This window comes from Strongyloides ratti (genome assembly GCF_001040885.1).
Source record: "Strongyloides ratti genome assembly S_ratti_ED321, chromosome : 1".
In the NCBI taxonomy this organism is placed as follows: domain Eukaryota; kingdom Metazoa; phylum Nematoda; class Chromadorea; order Rhabditida; family Strongyloididae; genus Strongyloides; species Strongyloides ratti.
Genome location: NC_037307.1, coordinates 11,174 through 31,504, shown reverse-complemented (window position 1 = coordinate 31,504; position 20,331 = coordinate 11,174). Strand labels below are relative to the sequence as shown.

The 20,331-nt window shown below is 20.1% G+C and overlaps 8 protein-coding genes across 8 annotated transcripts; 4 read left to right on the top strand and 4 right to left on the bottom strand.

Moving 5' to 3' along the window:
- Window positions 1-2,511: 2,511 nt before the first annotated feature.
- SRAE_1000001200 (TRAPP II complex, Trs120 family-containing protein) lies at window positions 2,512-6,177 on the bottom strand (the record flags this gene model as incomplete). Its single annotated transcript, XM_024646794.1, has 2 exons — window positions 2,512-5,939; window positions 6,015-6,177. 2 exons carry the CDS (start codon window positions 6,175-6,177, stop codon window positions 2,512-2,514), a joined length of 3,591 nt encoding a protein of 1,196 aa, XP_024500937.1.
- A 358-nt stretch (window positions 6,178-6,535) lies between these two features.
- SRAE_1000001100 (Hypothetical protein) lies at window positions 6,536-7,719 on the bottom strand (the record flags this gene model as incomplete). The annotated part of the gene is made up of 2 exons (XM_024646793.1): window positions 6,536-7,590; window positions 7,635-7,719. The coding sequence occupies 2 exons, from the start codon at window positions 7,717-7,719 to the stop codon at window positions 6,536-6,538; spliced, it is 1,140 nt and encodes a 379-aa protein (XP_024500936.1).
- Window positions 7,720-8,322: 603 nt separating this feature from the next.
- SRAE_1000001000 (Hypothetical protein) lies at window positions 8,323-8,942 on the bottom strand (the record flags this gene model as incomplete). Its single annotated transcript, XM_024646792.1, has 3 exons — window positions 8,323-8,434; window positions 8,488-8,779; window positions 8,840-8,942. The coding sequence occupies 3 exons, from the start codon at window positions 8,940-8,942 to the stop codon at window positions 8,323-8,325; spliced, it is 507 nt and encodes a 168-aa protein (XP_024500935.1).
- An 844-nt stretch (window positions 8,943-9,786) lies between these two features.
- Window positions 9,787-10,827, top strand: SRAE_1000000900 (DOMINA protein; the record flags this gene model as incomplete). Its single annotated transcript, XM_024646791.1, has 1 exon — window positions 9,787-10,827. One exon carries the CDS (start codon window positions 9,787-9,789, stop codon window positions 10,825-10,827), a length of 1,041 nt encoding a protein of 346 aa, XP_024500934.1.
- A 136-nt stretch (window positions 10,828-10,963) lies between these two features.
- Window positions 10,964-12,460, bottom strand: SRAE_1000000800 (Lactation elevated protein 1; the record flags this gene model as incomplete). The annotated part of the gene is made up of 3 exons (XM_024646790.1): window positions 10,964-11,203; window positions 11,274-12,349; window positions 12,403-12,460. 3 exons carry the CDS (start codon window positions 12,458-12,460, stop codon window positions 10,964-10,966), a joined length of 1,374 nt encoding a protein of 457 aa, XP_024500933.1.
- Window positions 12,461-13,166: 706 nt separating this feature from the next.
- On the top strand, window positions 13,167-14,106 carry SRAE_1000000750 (Hypothetical protein; the record flags this gene model as incomplete). The annotated part of the gene is made up of 2 exons (XM_024646789.1): window positions 13,167-13,299; window positions 13,721-14,106. 2 exons carry the CDS (start codon window positions 13,167-13,169, stop codon window positions 14,104-14,106), a joined length of 519 nt encoding a protein of 172 aa, XP_024500932.1.
- A 468-nt stretch (window positions 14,107-14,574) lies between these two features.
- On the top strand, window positions 14,575-17,276 carry SRAE_1000000700 (Sterol-sensing domain and Patched family-containing protein; the record flags this gene model as incomplete). Its single annotated transcript, XM_024646788.1, has 2 exons — window positions 14,575-14,636; window positions 14,705-17,276. The coding sequence occupies 2 exons, from the start codon at window positions 14,575-14,577 to the stop codon at window positions 17,274-17,276; spliced, it is 2,634 nt and encodes an 877-aa protein (XP_024500931.1).
- Window positions 17,277-18,162: 886 nt separating this feature from the next.
- SRAE_1000000600 (Peptidase C2, calpain, catalytic domain and Peptidase C2, calpain, large subunit, domain III and Peptidase C2, calpain, domain III and Peptidase C2, calpain family-containing protein) lies at window positions 18,163-20,180 on the top strand (the record flags this gene model as incomplete). Its single annotated transcript, XM_024646787.1, has 2 exons — window positions 18,163-18,876; window positions 18,936-20,180. The coding sequence occupies 2 exons, from the start codon at window positions 18,163-18,165 to the stop codon at window positions 20,178-20,180; spliced, it is 1,959 nt and encodes a 652-aa protein (XP_024500930.1).
- Between the last annotated feature and the right edge of the window lie 151 nt (window positions 20,181-20,331).

Sequence of the window (20,331 nt, the reverse complement as noted above, 5' to 3'; positions counted from 1 at the left end):
ATTGTTTCCATTAAGTATTTTTAATTAATTATTTAAATTTTAAATTGAAATATATAAAACTTTAATTTTATTTGTTTATATATTTAAATGTATATATGATAAGATTAATTTTTTATCTATAAAAATGTAAAACTTTTAATAAAATTCTTTTTTATATGTCATAAACAATATTAGTATCGCAAAATTTAATATACTATATTATAAAATAAATTTAAAAAAAAAAATTATTTATTTAATGTATTTAAAAGGTTGTTTTTCAAAACTTTTTAAACTGATATAGTATTAAAAACATCTTAAGTGAATTAATAAGTTTAAAATACTATTGGTTTTTTTTTCTATTTTATGTGTAAAAATTAATCTTTTTTTGAACTTTTAAAACATTTCTTGTTATTTTTAATCATTATATGTATAAATTATTTTAATTTAAAAATAAGAATATAATATTAATAAACATATATTTGAATGTTTAAGTTTAATGTTTTTTTTTAATATGAATAGTAATTTGAAAAATCTAAAAAACATTATATTTATAAAAATATATCATATATATAAATAACTTTTTAAAAGAAAATGTAACAAAACTATACTACATAAAAAGAAACAATTTATAAAAATTTATACAAATCAATTGATATTAATATTATGTATTAATATGATTGATAAATATATTATTAGAGGTATAATATAAACATTTTAATAAATAATTTCTTGTTTTAAAAATATTTTTTTATCCATATTTTATCTCATGATTAGTTTTTAAATATAAAACGCAATGATAAATGTTTTTTAAAATTAGTTTTAAAAAATAAATTGATATTTAAAGTTAAAAATCATAAAAATACAAAACGCATTAAATAAAATATTTTTTAAAAATAACAAGTTAGATGAGAATAAATAACTATTATAAAAATTGACTAAAAATTTCAATATAATTTTCAATTTTTAAAAAAAAAACTTTTTTTTAGAATTTCAAAATAAAATTGTATCCATCTGATAGCCCTTGAAAAATGATAAATTTTGAATATAATCAAGGCTATATCAAAAACAAATCTTGAGAAGTTGCGATAAGTTAAAGTAAGAAGCGAAAATGGGGAATATTTTTTGAAAAAATCCGACTTTGATGATCTAGTTAGAAATATTATAATTAAAATAACTATTCTAGATCATTTTTTTGCGAGAAATCAAATGAGACTGGTCTCGTCTTCATAGGACTTTTTAATTTCAAGATATGACGTAAATTGCATCTTGAAAAGTTTGAAGTACGAAACATCATAACTCAAGTAAATGAGCTCCTAAAAACATGAAACCAGATGCGCTGGATTCCTTGACACTTTTAAGCTATAGTCTACGTTGAAAATATTTTTCAAATATCACCTGTTCTTGAGATACAGTTGCTGGTATTTTTGCGCGCCTAATCTATTGTCATCATTTTTTTATATCTCAATAACTATTGATGATAAAGAAATATTTCGAACGCATATTTTATATGAAAATCAATTAGTAGTTGAATCCAGAATCTCACTTGTTTTCATTTCTATTCTGAAACGATGTATAGCAAAAGGCAAAAAATTTTTCAAAATATATATATATATTGGTATCGACTTTATTTATCTTAACTAAAACTTATCATATTATCATAAGACTAGCTTTATTTGGATTTTTTTTAATATTGGTCTTAAAAAAATTGTTTGTGTAAAAATATCTTTAATCATTTCAGAGATTCACCATTGATCAAATATATTCACATTGAACTTAAGCATAAGTGATAAAAAAAAAAAACTTTTTTTTGGAATTTCAAAAAGAAATTGTATCCATCTGATAGCCCTTGAAAAATGATGAATTTTGAATATAATCAAGGCTATATCAAAAACAAATCTTGAGAAGTTGTGACGAGTCAAAGTAAGAGGCGAAAGTGGGGAATATTTTTTGAACAAATCTGACTTCGATGATCTAATTAGAAATATTAAAATTAAACCAACTATTCTAGATCATTTTTTTGTGAGAAATCGAATGAGACTAGTCTCGTCTTTATAGGACTTCTTAATTTCAAGATATGATGAAAAGTATATTTTGAAAAGTTTGAAGTACGAAACATCATAACTCAAGTAAATGGGCTCCTAGAATCATGAAATCAGATGCGCTGGATTCCTTGGAACTTTTAAGCTATAGTCTACGTTGAAAATATTTTTCAAATATCAGCTGTTCTTGAGATACAGTTTCTGGTATTTTTGCGCGCCTAATCTATTGTCATCATTTTTTTATATCTCAATAGTTGTTTTAAATATAAAAATAATTTGAACGTGGAGTTTACATAAAAACTAATTAATAATTAAAATAAAATTTTATTTATCTTTAAAATATTTATTGTTATAGAATTTTATAATATATTATTGTTTAATATGAAGATAAAAAAAAATTTATGTGTTATAATTATATATTAAATATGTATGTTTTTATATAAATATAATTATTAGAAATCTAAATTAATCACTGTATCATTTAACTTTATTATCATTTGGTGCCTTTTGTAGTAACATTAAAACTTGCTGTTGAAATAAAAAATTCTTTTTCAGCAGATTGTAGCAATTTTTGTTCTTCAATATTGTTACATTTATTAAGAAATATATTAGGTTTAACTTTATAGATACCTTCATATCTAAACATAAAACGGAAATCTTTTTTGAAGACAATTCTTAAAAGACCATCAGATTGTTGAGGTTGTACATTAAAGGGAACAACTAAACTTCCGATAGATATTAAACTTTCAGGAACATATATATGTTCTTCTCCATTTTGAAGATCATGAAAACATAGTAAACTGATAGTACCAGAAAAATTGAATGAAGCTTTTGTTGAAACTAGTAATGTTATATTAAAAGTTACTATATCACCTATATAAACTATTATATCATCTTCACTTGTATATGGTTTCATATTAATTGATAAGGTTACTGTCAAAAGTGGAACAACTAATTGTTTTAAACAAGAAACTGAACTTAATAATGATCCAACAGGAACATTTCCATTTATATTTAATTTAGGAATAGACCATTTAATATTAAGATGATTTGAAACATGATCTTCTAATATTCTTCGTAATTTTTCAATTTCTTCTTTTTGCATATGAAAAGATGGTCTTTGGGAGGCATGAGAAAAGGCAAATGGACTAATTTCTCCACAACATGAACATAATAATAATACTCTACATGTATCTTTTGCCTGAACAGATAATTGTTTATTATGAAGATAATTTAATTCAGCATCATAATCAGTTAAATTATTAACATCTAAAACAATATATCTTGTTGATGCATCTTCACCTGATAATACATGCCAATTTGATATTGTTATTGCTGGAATTATTTTAATTGCAATACCAATTGAATAAGTTCTTTCATATATTTCATTATTATCATTTTCAAGATCTGCTGCATAGGTAATTTTTATGGTAGAATTTAAAAGACGACCTATATATGGAATAAGATCATGGGAAATTTGTTGTTCATCTATTTCTGAAAATAATAAATTATTTGTACTACTTACTATTGAAAAATTATTATCTGAAATATGTTTTGAAAAAAGAGATGAAACAGGAAATGTTTCAGTGGTATTTTCTGGAGCAGTTGTAGGATCAATTCCATATATTGATATTTTAAAATCTTTACTTGTTTTTGGTAATAATATAAAATCTTTATTAAAATTTTCAAGAATAGATATAAGTTGAGGACCACCACTAATTTTTGGTTGTTGAATTTTTATACGTATATTTCTAATATTTATAGTATCACTTGTATTTGTAATAGTAATTGTATGATTAAATTTTTGTCCAGAAAATAATGTTACTTCTGTTTGTGTTTCAAAATGATTTTCTTCTTTTAAAAGTTGTTTTTCTAATGTTGTATCTACTTCTAAAATTGGTAATTTTGGTAATACTCTAATTGTTTTAATAAATTGTTCATTGTCAAATTTAACGACATTTTTGACACCCAAAACTTCACATGAATACCCGATAAATTTAAGTGTACCTTCAGAATGAGGAAAACCTTGCATATCAACATCTATAATTGTTTGTTGTTGACCTTTAATTGTTGGTGGAAGATGTAATTTAATTGGAATTGATTCAAAATCACATCCATCAACAAGAAGTATTAAATTTGTTACTGTTAATTCAAAATGAAAACAATTAATTATTTTTAATGTTACTGTAGAGTAACAATCAACAGACCAATATATTTTAACATTATTATGACCTTGTTGAAATGGTGAATAAATAAATATATCACCATAACTTCCTCTTTTTGTTATTATATTAATATCTAAATTATGTTTTAATGGTTTTAATTCAATATCTATAACTGTTGGAAATTTTGTCCATTGAACTGCTGGTATAAGAACATTACAATAATCTAATTGTATTATTTGATTTAAATTATGTTTATCTTGTAATTTACTTGTTAATTTTTTTAATTCATCTAACATTGAATCTATAGCTTTTTGATCTAAAAGATCATAATAATTTTGAAGTAAAAAACAAAGATGTCTAATTGAAGAATGTACTAAACCACCACGTAATGAAGACATAAATACTTCTTGAATTGCTTTAACTTGTATTTGACTAGGTCCTGATATATTTAAATTAAATTTTTTTTTATTAATATCTAATGGTGATTTTAATTGTATACCATATCCAGTTAAAGTATTATATAATAATGGATAAACATATTTATAATCATTTTCTGTTCTTGGTTCTTCATCACTAACATGTAATCTAAATAAAACAGCAAGTCTTGAAAAAAATGCATGTTTTCTCATAAAATTCATTTCTTTAAATATATTAGCACAATCAACACATATAGAACTTTTTTCAAAATTATTAAATGTAACAAAACTATCATCTAAATATTTTCCAATATGTTCTCTAAGAAAAGCTTCACATTTAATAAAATCATGTTCCCAAAATAATAATGATGCTGCTTTAATAACACATTGATATTCTATTTTAGCAGAATATGAAAATCTTTCAAAATTTTCTATAGATAATATAAATTTATCCATAATACTAGGAATATCTATAAATCCTCCTTTATTACCAATAGTTAATTTACCAATATTTTTTAAAAAACCTTTTAATTTAATTTTTTCATCAAATGTTGTAGATATATTTTTTGTAAATTCATCTGAATTTCTTCTTGAATGTTTTTTAAAATTTTTATATGTTCCATCAATATTTTTTGTATCAAAATTATTTATTGTATGATTTCTTTGTACAGTACTTTTTTTACCTTCATATAATGGTTCATTACCAATTAAAGCATAATAACTAGCAACAGCTAATCCTTCATATGCAGCAGCAAGCCATAATAAATCATTTGCACTTTTTAAATTTTCAATTGCAATATTATAAATATCAACAGCTTGTGAAGGTAATCCAAGAAGCATATGAAGATCACCTATTTGTTTTTTTAATCTTCCAATACATTTTTTTTTATAATTTTTTGATTGTTTATCTAAACCAACTTGATATTTTTCTTCACCAGATAATAATGGACATCTTTTAACTTCATTAATATCTTCAAGACGTTTACTTTGTAAAATAATAATAACATTTTTTAATAATCCTTGAATATCATAATTAAATGTTTGTGTATCTTTAAAATTTTCATAATAAATAATTTCTCTTAAATTTTCTCCATTAATTTTTTCTTTATTACCACCAAATATTAAAAGTCTATTATCAACTAATGCATCTTCATCACAACTTTTTTTTAAATTTTCATATTTATCATATGTTTCTTTAATATTATCATCATCATTTAAAAAAGCAACACCAATAACAGCAAAAATTCTTCTATAAACTTGAAGATTAGCAAATTTTAAATTTAAAGGATCATTTTGTGTTATAAATTTAATATATACATAATGAGGTTCTTGATCTCCAACTAAATAAAAAAAAATTATTAATATTATTATTAATGAATAATATATATATAAATATTATAAAAATTAAAACTAACCTTTTTTAACTGAATGGTCATTTAATCGATTTAATAATTTACAAAAACTAGATTCACCACCAATCATAACATCTTCACATAAATTTACAACTAATATTTGTATTTGTTGATGATCTTCTAATCCAGGAAAACCTGGTGCAATTCTTAATGAATTAATTTTCATATTATTCACCACCTAATCATGTGGAATAAAAAATAAATAAATAATTTTTTTTTTATATATTATAAAAATAAATATTTGTAAATAATTTTTCTAAATATATATATATATATATATATCAGTTAACTGATATAATCAAAATGACAAATATTTTAACAAAAATTGTTGGAATAAAGTTACTATGAATATGAAATAATAATGACCAATGAATATAATAGTTATATTAAATAAATAAATGATAATATATATATATATAAACTAAATAAATATTATTGTATCAATAAACTTTATTAATAAACTATCATATATATATATTAAAAAAAAATATAGTACAAAAATAATAGTAAAATAAACAAAACAATTAATATAATGGTGTACAGGAAAGAGTTACTTTAGATATTGTATAACCACTGTTATAATTTAAAAGATCTTCCATTTGAACAGATAATGCTTTCATAACTTCTGTAGATTCTGAAAATGATGTAAATGATTCAGCTAATGTAATCCAAGATTGTGTCCAAAGATAAAATCTTCTTAATAAATCATGACATGTATCATCCCATACAAATTTATGAAAATGTGAATCTAATAATATACTAGCAAATTCAACTAAATTTCCAAAAGAATCATCTTTATTTTCTTTTAATGGCATACAAATTAACCATTCAAGTAATTTTAAAGCATCTTTAACTGATAATTGTTTTTCAATTTCTAAAGTTAACATATTTGATCCAAATCCTCTGTTTAATAATTTTTTAAAAAAATTAAATCCTTTGTCTGTTTTAGAATCAATAGCACATTTTAAAAGTTTTGTAAATATGATATCAGTAATAGGAAAAGAACCATCATTTATTAATAATTCAAGAGTTTGTAAATCATTAATTTCTATTAATTTTTCTAAAAGTTTTGAAGAACTATTCATTGAAAAAAATTTTCCATGTAATAAAGCTTCTAATAAAAGAGATGATTCTTTATGGTTATTTAAAATTAAATCTACTAATAGATCTTGTTCCATAGTAGTAAAAGGATCAATTAAAAGAGTTGATGTCTTAATGAATGTTTTAGAAATTTCATTTAATTCATTCCAATTAACTATTTTTTCATTATTTAAAATTTCTTTTAATTTGTTAACAATTAATGGAGTAGAAGAAGTATCAATAGATTTATTACCAAATCCTTTAAAAATTTTTACAGGTTCTTTGTCTCTTTTTCCAACAATAATACAACTTTTTGGTAATTTAAGTGACAATTCAGCAACATATGATGAAGATTCCATTTTTAATATATCATTATCGCTATCATAAGTAATTACTTCAGCTGTAGAAGAATCAGGCCAAGAGAAAGATTTTTTTCCAATAACAACATCACCATTATCGGTTCTTTTAGTAACTGTGAGATTTAAAACATTTCCAGAATCTTAAAATAAATTTAAAAAAGGAAGAAGAAATAAATAAATTTACCTGATTTTTCATTTTTTTCAGTTGAAATAAAATTAAATTGACCATAAAAATTATCTATAAGATTATATTCTACCATTGAAGCCATAATTAATAAAATTTAAGTTTAAATAAGTAGGAAATAATTTAAATACAAAATTATTTTTTTCGTCTTAGGAAATGAATATACAAGACGTTTATCCAAATTGTAGAAAAAATTATTTAAGTTGATTTGTATAACTTTTTAAAATGTTGAAAAGGTTTCAATAAAGATATATAAATATAAAATTGTTTTTAGAAAAAAAATTTAAAATTATGATAAAAAAAAGAATAAATATTTTTTATTTTAAAAAATATAAAAAAATGATTTGAAAAAAATTTGTAAGTTGAAATTATATATAATTATTGTAAAATAATTATTGTTTAGATTAATCTTTTTTAATTTTTATGAATAAAAAAAAAGTTTATAAAAAAGTATATTTTTTTTTTTAAATTTATAAGAGATTAATATAAAGTTGTTTATATATTAATTATTAGTATGTACTTTAACTTAAGTATATTTTTATTAATTTTAAAATAACTTGAAAATAATTCCATTAATTTAATATTTTTTTTTTGAATATTACTACGCAAATTGTTTATTTTTTTTATATGAAGTTTTATAAATAATACATCTGTTTTTATTTTAAATAATTACTATGATACGAGAAAATTATTTCTTGGAAACTTTAAATAAAATATTCGTCCTTGATGTAAAACTTTTTCTAGTATTATAATGAACAGTATTAGTTTTTTTTAAAAGAACTAAATTTCTTAAAGGTTTACTAAAAAAAAAAAAATAAATTAAGATTGTAATTTATAAAAAAATATTACTAACCAAATGATAAGTGATGTATAAAAAAGCCCAAATGTTCGTATATCATTAATCCATGGAATAGTCATTATAGCAAAATTTTGAAGTGTAGGAATATTAAAAATTATATGTAATGATCTAAATAAAAAATAGACAAAGAAAATTAAGAAAGCAATTAAATTAATAACACTATAAAATAATAAGTTTAACTCTTTTTTCATTTTTATTGACCATTGTTTTTTTCTATATTTTTTATATTCATATGCTGCTAAAATGTTTAATAAAATAGCAATTAGAGCACATGGTAGATATAAAGCTAAAGTATAAATAACAATAAAAAATCCAATTTTAGGATTTTTAAAATCTACAAAATAACCTTTTATTTCTTCATTCCATTGATAGTAAGGTTGATAGTATGCAATAACAAATCCAATAGCAGTAGAAGTAATAAATGTAGTAATAAAATAATATTTTAACATTTTATTTGAAAACCATCGTTGATAACTAATTGGATATTTTAATGCAATATATCTATTTAATGATATAAAAAAAGAACAAGATAACATTGTATTATATGTAATAGATGTTTCAATATAATATATAGTTGGAAGAAAAGTATGTTTTAGAAAAAAATTTGATCCAATATTCCATCTAGGTAAACGAATTGTAATAAAAGAATCTGTTATACTAACTATATCTCCATATGATTTTGCTAATAAAAATGGGTAAAATCCATTATTAAAATATGAATCTTTTTTAATTAATATTTTATAAGTTAATAATATTGTAAAATAGTAATAGAAAATTGTTAATGGTATAGTATATGATAATTGAAATATTTGAAGTGTATTGAACATGTTTAAAATTTAATAATAATAATAATATTTTTTATTTATAATTTTTATTTTTGTTGAAAAATTTTATAATAATAAAAATTTATATTATGTTAATATATGTAGTATATATTCTAATAATTATTTTATTAAATTAATTAATAATTAATATATATAATTTATATATTAATTATTGTTAAAAAAAAAGAAAAAGTTTTTATCTTAAAGAAATAAAAAAAGAATCATGTAATATAATGCTTTTAACCATTAATATACTTGATTTTATTTATATCTCATTGGAATAAAAAATATTGTTTGAAGTAAAAACAATTTGATAGACAAACTTAAAATGTATATCACAATTCTTAAATATTTTATGCTAATAGCTATATAACAAACAGTTAGAGATTATAAATTAAAAAAAATAGTTATATAAAAAAGTATAAATATAGAATTTTAATTATATAATTTTTAATTAATTGTGTTTATTATGAATAATCAGTATTATAATATTACTACAACAAATCCTATTGCATCTTTAGAACATATGGCATTATGTGTGGGTGAAGAACCTCAAAGAATAAATAAAGAAAATTTGTACAAAAGAGTTAAGAAACCTAAAACTTCATTATCATTTCCTCAATTAGTTGGTTTAATTATAATTAATACAACAACAAAAGCATTATCTGTAAGTGAAATTTATGAAATAGTATCAGATATTTTTCCATGTTATGATGATACAAATCCAACATGGAAAAATTCAATAAGACATAATTTATCAACAAAAGATTGGTTTCAAAAACTTCGTGAACCATTAACTGATAATGGATTTCGTCAAAGTTGTATTTGGGGATTTAGAACATTATCATGTATAAATCAAATTCTTGAAAAAGTTCAAACAACAGTAAAAAAAGATTCAAAAAGTATTATAGAACATATGAAAAAACCAGAAAATTTTGAAAAATTTATAAATGGAAATTTAATGATAATTCCAAAAGATTGTGGAACATATAAATTTAATCAAACAATTCCAATACAATATCATTATAAAGAATTTTATTCAGAAATATTAGATATAAATGAAAGAAATGAAAATTTATATTTAAAACAAAATAGTATATTAAATAATTATAATACAATAAAAAAAGTTACATCATCTAAAAGAAAATATACAAATAATGATAATGATGATATTGATAATCAACCTGAAATTAAAAAAGTATATAATTATATGTATTGTCAAGATAATTATCAATATTCTGATGAAACAATATATTATAATAATTATTATAATAATACATATGAAAATTATAAAAATCAAGATACAACTTCACCACCTATATCACCTATACCACATTCTCCAATTATTGATATTAATTGTTCTGTTGATAGTGGTGTTGGTTCTATGTATATGAATTCACCTCAATCATTTGAAGTACCAAATTATCAAAATGAAAATACTTCTTTGAATATAACAAGAGATAATGCTCCCGAAATAATGAATGAATTTTTTTATATTTATGATAATTAAGATAATAATTATTAATTACTGTTATAGGAAATTTGTGTAATTAAAATTTATAATAAAAATATTATTAAAAAGTTTTATTTAAGATATTAATATATCAGCAACTAATTATTTTTTTTATTTAAAAAAAAAAAACTATTTATCCTGAAGGTTCTCGATGTTTCCAGTAAGAATCAGAACTCATTTCAATTAATCTTGATTTAGTTCTATCAAATGCAAATAATTCTTCAGCACCAGTAAATATATTAACTGATTTATCTTTATCTTTAATTTGAAGATCATCCATTAAAAATCTTTGAGAATCACTTAAAGTATGATTTTTTTGATTTAATTTAAATAAGTCATCTAATATGACATCTGCAGATATTATTACACGAACCTATAAATAATATTATATATATTATAATTTGTGTTAGTAAATAAATAAATAAAATAAAAAAAATATTTACTTTTTGATCATAAAATGTATCAATCATAGTTATAAATCTTCTACATTCACTTATTAATGTTTCATTAAATTGAGGTACATTTCTAATTATTATTGAATGAAATGTATTTGCTAAAACTAAATAATCCATAGCACCTAATGGTTTAATACATAAATCTTCAAAAGAAAAATCAGCAACTCTTCCAGCACATCTAGGAACTTCTATATTTCTATTTAATATACGAAGTGTTTTTTTTCCAATTCTTTCATTTTCTTTACTAATTAATATTTTAAAAATATTATCAATTTGTTTTGATGTTTCATTATTAGAATCATTAATATGATAACATCTATTAGTTGAATTTTTAGATGATGTTAAGAGACGATAATCTATTTTTGAGTCTAAATTAAGTATAAGACATTTATCTTTTATAAGATCAATAAATGGAATAAATTGATGTCTTTGTAAACCATTTTTATATAAGTCATCTGGAATTCTATTTGAGGTACAAAATAATATTAATCCTCTATCAAATAATTCTTTAAAAAGTCTTTTAAGAATCATTGCATCAGCAATATCAGTTACCTGTAATTCATCAAGACATAAAAATTTTGATTTATTAATTATTTCATCAGCCATTTTTGGTAGTAAATCTAAATGATCTTGATGTTTTGATGTACTATTAGAATCTAATGATAATTTTAATTGATGTAATTTTTTATGAAAATTTTGCATAAATGAATGAAAATGAATTCTTTTTTTTGATTTAATATCAATATTTGTATAAAGAAGATCCATTAACATTGTTTTTCCACATCCAACAGTACCCCATAGATATATTCCTTTAGGTGAATTTTGTAATAAAACTTTTTTATTTTTATTTAATATTTTTGAAAATAATCCATATGTAAAATTTGTTGATGTATTATTATATTTTAAAGAAATTACATTATTATGTAATTTATCAATATTATATATAATATTTCTCTGAAATTCATCATTTTTTAAATTACCCTTTTTTATTTCATTATCATATGCATTAATAATTTTACCATTATCTTTCAAATTAGTACAAAATTTACGTATTAATATTTTATCTTTAAATATTAATTAAGTTAAAAAAAAAAAAAAGTAATAGAAAAAAACATACCATATTTTGTTAAAAATATTGGAAAAATATTTAAGCTAGAAAAAGCGATACGTTGCATTAGAGAAATATGAGAAAAAAGAATTGTGTGATAATGTGTAGAAGAGGAATATGTAATATAACAAGTATGTCTGATACATTATATATGTGTTATAGTAAAATTTTTATATATTATCTAGAAAATGATGTATGGAATAACGTGTCGATATAAATTTTCTTTGAATGTACAAAATATTTAAAAGAAAAAATTTATTAATTTAATATATTTGATTTTTTTTTTAATGAAAATTTTATAAATAAAAGTACATTAATTTTCAAAATAAAAAAATTATATTTAAGTTTATTAAAAAAAAAATAATTAAAAAATAAATGTAGTTAATATATATATGTTTTTATTATCATGTGGTTATTAAAAAAATATTGTTGATTTATGATTTTTAAAAAATGAGATAATGATTAATTTTGAATAAATAAAAATAATTTTATTTAAAGTTATTTTAAAAAATATACAAGTTTTATATTAAAAATAATAATTATTATTAAACAACATTTGAATAACATCAAAATAACATCAAAATAACATATAAAAAAGGAATAAGCTGTATATTAATTACAGTATTTTAGTATACTGTGTAATTATTTCTTTTGTAAATATTATTTATAGACAAAAAAATACAATTTAAATATCTTAGATTTATTAAAAAAAAATTAGTAAAAAAAAAGTTTTTATTTTATATCTATTGTAAAATATATATTAATTAAAAACAATGGAATTAAATTGGTATAAATTTAATAAATCTATGAATAATATTAGTGAATGTGAAGAACTTCCAAATTTGTTGGATATTTTGCAATTAGCATATGGGATGCCATTATTATTATTACATATTTTTATTTTTGGTATTTATACATATGGTTTTATTAAAAAAATAAAAATATTTAATAATCAATTTTATAAAATTCAATATATTAATTTAATATTTACTATATTTTTATATATTCAAACATTTATATTTTTTAAATTACCACGTTTTGGTTTATTTAATAATTTTTTCTTAAATATTATAACTTCAAAAATAGATTTATTTACTCAATATGTTTCTATTAATATAATTTATATTGGATCATTATATTTAACAATTTTTAGATATACAGCATTATTTATGCCAACAAAATTTAAAAATGTATGTTTTATAAAAATGTATATATATATATAAATATATATTTAAGATATGGAGTAATAAAATAATAATTAAAATATCTTTTTTTCAAATTTTGATCTCTATTATTGTTGAAATTCCATTTATTTTTTTTAATTCAGAATATCAAATTGTAAGATGTAATAGAATGTATAATAATTATGTTGATAATATAACAAATTTATTAGTAGAGATAAAAAATCTATTTATATTATTAATAGTTATATTAACATCATTTATATTAAATATTTTAACATTAATTAAAGTTAAATTAAAAAATAGAAAAATTAAAGAAGGAGAAAATAAGTGTAATGTTGAATTATGTATAACATTATATACAATTATTAACTTTATTGGAATGTCTTTAATTTTTGTTAATACTATTTTAGCAATAATCGGTGAAATATTTACATTAACAGATATTCGAATATTTTCTGTTCGATTCTTTCCTTTTGTATTTGATATAGCAACACTTTTATATACTCCTATATTTATAATTTTTAGGTAAATAATTATTATTTTTTTTTTTTATTAAAAATTTTTTTTTTTTAGTAAAAGTCTTAGAAAAGAAATATCAAAAAAAATTTTTAATTGTTTAAAAAAAACCAATATCTATTAAATTACATAAATTTTTAATATTAAAATTAAGAAAAGATGGTAAATGAAAAAAAAAAACTTTATTATAAAAAAAATATATATATAATTATATATAAAATGTATTGCAATTATATTTATTATATAACTTGTAGTAGAGTATAACATCAATTTAATTCTTTTTCTTTTTTTTTTATATAAAATATTATTATTGAATGTACATTGAAATGATAATAATAAAAATATATTAAAAGAAGATACAAAATTTAGGTCATCTACCCCTTTTCATGCATCCATCTTTAATATCAGTTTTGTGTAAAATTGTAAAAATATTTGTTGTATGTCATTAGAAAGATTTATACATGTGTATAAAAGTTTTAACATGAAATATATACCAAATCCTTTTGGAATTTTACAAGATTTTTTAGCTACATCATTTTACAGGTATTTTTTTTATATATATAAATATAATTTTAAAAAAAAAAATAATAATTATTATTATTAATTTTTAGATATGGTGAAATAATATCATATAATCCTAAACCATTTATAATATGTCCTTTATTATTAACAATATTTTTATCATTTGGTTGTATATTTATTGAGACACAAGATGATTTAAGATTTCTTTATTCACCTGAAAATTCATTATCACGTTTTGAATATCAAATACATAAAGAATTTTCTGGTGATTCAACAAATCAAAGTTATATTGCAATTGCAATAGAATCATCTGAAAAAAATGGTAATATATTAATAAATGAAACTATAAATGAAATAATGAAATTTAATCAATTTGTAAAAAAAAATTTAACATTTATTATAGAAGAAAATGAATATAGTATGAATAAAAGTTTTTGTCATAATTTAGAAATATGTTCATTAGCTAATTCACAAGTTGAAATATTTTTTAATGTTATGAAATCAGAAAGATTAAAAAAAGATCCAAGAGTAAGAATAGAATTTCCAATGTTACATTTTTTTGAAAATAAAATATTTTTACCATCAAATTTTTATGGTATTACTTTAGATAATAATAAAAATATAAAAAAAATTGAAATGGTACATTTGGTTTTTTTTGTTAGTTCTGTAGATAATTATTCATCTGAAAAAGTATCAGTTGGTGTAGAGGCATCAATTAGAAAATATTTAAAAGAAAATACAAAAAGAATAAAATATTCAATATTTAGTTTATCAATATTAAAAAATGAAATGCAAAAAAATACAACATATACATTTCCATATATATCATTAACAGTATTTTTATTATTAACATTTACAGTTGGTTCTAGTATGACTGGTGATTGGATAAGTAGTAAACCAATAGAAGCATTATCTGGTATATTTGTATCATCAATGGCAATAATATCATCATGTGGTATATTATTTTTTTTTGGTGTACCATTTATAAATCAAGTAACTGTAATGCCATTTTTAGCATTTACAATAGGTGTTGATGATACATATGTTATGTTAGGTGCATGGCAAGATACAAAAAGAATATTATCACCAAAAAAAAGAATGGCATTATCATTAGAAGAAGCTGGTACAGCAATATCAGTAACATCATTAACATCAATAATATCATTTGGTATTGGAACATTTAGTACAACACCAGCTATATCAATATTTTGTAAATTTATAGCATTAGCTATATTTTTTGATTGGTTTTATCAAATAACATTATTTGCTGGAATAATGGCATTAGGTGGTAAAAGAGAAGGAGCTGGTTATCATTGTATATTATTTTATAAAAAAATGTCAAAAAATGAAATAGAAATATCAAAAGCAAGTAATTTTATATCACCAACACATAATTTTTTTGCAAACAAATTATCACCATTTTTATGTAAAAAATCAGTTAGAATATTTTTTATTATTATTTATATAATATATATATATTTAGCATTTTATGGTTGTAGTTTATTAAAACCTGATTTAACACCATCACGTTTACTTGTTGATGATTCACCATTAGCATATTATTTAGAAAGTGCAGAATCTAAAATATGGTCAGAAGGTGTTATTGGTAGAGTATATGTAAATAATGCACCTGATTTTAGTAAAGAACCAGAAAAAGAAATAGAATTTATGAGAATGGTTGAAGATTTAGAATCAACACCATATTCAATAGGTAAAAATTCAACACAATTATGGTTAAGAGAATTTATAAATTATAAACAATATTTTATGGTAGAAAATGATAAATTTTATGAACAATTAAAAAATTTTTTAAAAGTATCATTTAATTCACAATGGGAAATATTTTTAAGATGGGGATATAGTAATAATAAATATTTAGAAGAAGAAGAAGAAAAAAAAAATAAAATATATGTTAAAAAATTTTTTTTTACAACAGCATTTAAAATAAAAGATTGGAATGTAAGAACAAAATTATTATTACAATGGAGAAATATAACAAGTCATTATCCACAATTTCAAGCATTAGTATTTGATGAAAATAATTTTTATTCAGATCAAATGATTGAATTAAAATCAACAACATTATCATCACTTGGTACAGCTATATTTGCAATGATATGTGTTTGTATTTTATTTATTGGTAATAGTTCTATAGTCTTTTGGGTAGTATTTATTATGATCTCAATGGATATTGGTACAGCAGGATTTTTATCATTATGGGGTGCTGATCTTGATCCAACAACAGTTGTTAATATATTAATGTCAATAGGATTATGTATTGATTTTGCTACACATGTTGGTTATCGTATATATAGATCTCCTTTTAGGCATCCAGATAAAAGGATAAGTGATTCACTTGGAGCAATAGGATGGCCTGTTGTACAGGCAGGAACATCAACATTTTTAGCAATAGTTGTTATGATGTTAGTTCCTTCAAATGCAGTTAGAATGTTTGCAAGAACTAATATTCTTGTTGTATGTGTAGGAATTTTTCATGGTCTATTTCTTTTACCTGTTATTATAAGAAGTTTTGTTTCAACATTTGATCATAAAATAGCAATATATGATGAAAAGGCGTTACAACATGAAATATTAAAGCAAGGAGTAGAATTGTCGTCAATAGTCTCTCCTCATAATAATAATTTAACAAAACATGAATAATGAAATTAAATTTATATATATATATATTATTTTCTTAATAAAAATAAATATTTATCATTTTTTAATGATGCGCACAAAACTTTTTTTTTTTTTTTTTATTTATTTATTTTTTTAAACATTATATATATGTTATATAATTAAATTTTTGATTTAACATTAAACTATATAATATATATACATATATATATATATATTTTTTTTATACATTACAATAATTAAAATTCCATTCTAAATTATATTATATATATTTGTAAAGTTAACTATATGTAGAAATATTTAAAGAAATATATATATAAATATTTTAATAGTTAACCTTTTTATTATTAATAATTAAAATATATTAAAAACTATATATTATCAATAATTATTTTAAAAATTGGTGTTAAAAAAATTAAAAAAAGATTAAGATTAATTTTAAAAATTGTGTTATAGATTTTCTTATCTATATTTACTTTTCTATATTATAATACTATATTTATTTATTTAAACACTAAACACTTACACTTTTCTACATTTATATATAATAATGAAAGAGAGTAAGATAAGGATTGTTAAAAATATGTTGGTATATTATATATGTATATATATATATATATATATATTTTAATATATTTCAATTTGTAAAAATGACGTTTTATAATGATTTATGATAGAAAAAGTTGATTAAAAATTTATTTTCTTTATATATATATATAATTTTTATTTTATTTTATTTTTTTAAATTTATAATATTAATTTTTGATAATACATTTTAAATGATTTTAATAATATTTATATTTATTAATTTATTCATAGATATAAAAGAAAAAAAAAATAATATATATATTTATATATCTCTATATATATATATTATTTTTTATAATTAAAAAAAAAAAATAAAAAAAATATGGGTAAGAAAAGAAATTTAGATAATAAAAGATTATTTAAAAATCAAAATTATGAAAAAATTAAAGCTGAATGTATAAAAAAAGGATCATTATTTGTAGATATTGAATTTCCACCAACAAATGGATCATTATTTTTAGATGATAAAAAAAATAGTGATATTGTATGGAAAAGACCAGGTGAAATAGTTATGAATCCTCAATTATTTGTTGAAGGTGCTGAACCAAATGATGTTACACAAGGAATATTAGGAAATTGTTGGTTTGTTTCTGCATCATCAGCATTAACACATAATAAATATTTAATGAAAAAAGTTATACCAAATGAAAATGATCAAGAATGGAAAGAAGGAAATATATATACAGGATGTTTTAGATTTTGTTTTTGGCGTTTTGGAGAATGGCTTGAAGTTGTTATAGATGATTTATTACCAACAAAAGATGGTGAATTAATATTTGCACGTTCAAAATCAACAAATGAATTTTGGTCAGCACTTCTTGAAAAAGCTTTTGCAAAATTATTTGGATGTTATGAAAATTTATGTGGTGGACAATTAGCTGATGCATTACTTGATGTATCAGGTGGTGTACCAGAAACAATACGTATAAATAAATTTATAAATAATTCATCAATAAAAGGAAGTAAAATAAATAAATTATTTAAACATTTACAACGTGAATTTGATAATGGTGCATTACTTGTTGCTGCAATTGCAGTAAGTTAATGATAAATAATAATAAAAATTTTTATTTTATTTTATATATTTATTTTAAGGCTCAAAATAAAGAAGAAATAGAAGAAAGTTTAGTATGTGGATTAGTTAAAGGACATGCATATGCTGTAACTGCTGTACGTTATATTGATTTAGATGCTAGAAATGCTTCATTTAAATTTTTTAATAAATTTGAAAGAAAAATGATGATACGTCTTCAAAATCCATGGGGTGAAAAAGAATGGAATGGTTCATGGTCTGATGGATCAGAAGAATGGAATCAAGTAACAGATACACAAAAAAAAGATTTAGGTATAACAGTTGAAGAAGATGGAGAATTTTGGATGCCATTTAATGAATTTATAAATTATTTTACAGATATAAGTGTATGTAGATTATTTAATACATCAAATCCAGAATATTCAGATCCATTATTTATTGAAACAAGATTTATAGATGAATGGTCAAATAATGGTAGTAAAAGTGGTGGACCTAATGATAGAGCTGGTGGTTGTTTAAATTTTAAAGCAACATGTTGTTTAAATCCACAATATATGTTTGATGTAATATCATGTGATGATAATGATATTATACTTGCATTAACACAAAAAGATGAAAATGAAGGATTAAAAGAACGTGAATCATTTATAACAATTGGTATATATGTTATGCGGGTAGAAATAAATAGAGAATGTCGTATACATCAACCATTAGAAGTTATAGGAACATCAGATTATACACCATCAAGAAGTACATATCTTCATTTACAAAATCTCAAAAAAGGTAGATATATAATAATACCATCAACATATGCACCAAAAGAAACAGGAAAATATTTATTAAGAATTTTTACAAAAGGTTGTAGTAAAATTCGTTGTCTTAATAATCATATATATTATCCATCTAAACTTATAAAATGTTATCGTCCAAAATGTATTATTAGAATAAATGTTAAAAATTTTGAAATTGAAGAAAAAGAATTTAATAATAATAATTATTGTTTATATTATTGTGTTATAAAATCAAATGGTCAACGGGTTAAATCAAGAAAATTAACAAATTCATTAAATTTTGAAGAAAATTTTATATTTCATAGTATAATATGGGAAAAAAATTTTACTATACAATTATGGAAAGAAGAAAAAAAGAAAAAATATATGATTGGTGAAAGAAAATTTACTGAACGTGTTGAAAATGACAAACATTCATATAATTTAAATTTATTAAAAAATATAAAAAATAAAGAAGAAACAGTGGGGCAAGTTTTTTTAGAAATATCATCATATGATGATCCAATGTATTTATGAAAAATAAATAAATTTTTTTTTTTAATATTATTTTTAATATAATTTTTGATATAAATTTTTTATATATATATAGAAAAGATAAATTTTATATGAATATAATTTTTGAAGAATATTTTGTATACTTAATAAAAATATTTATTTTATTTTTAAA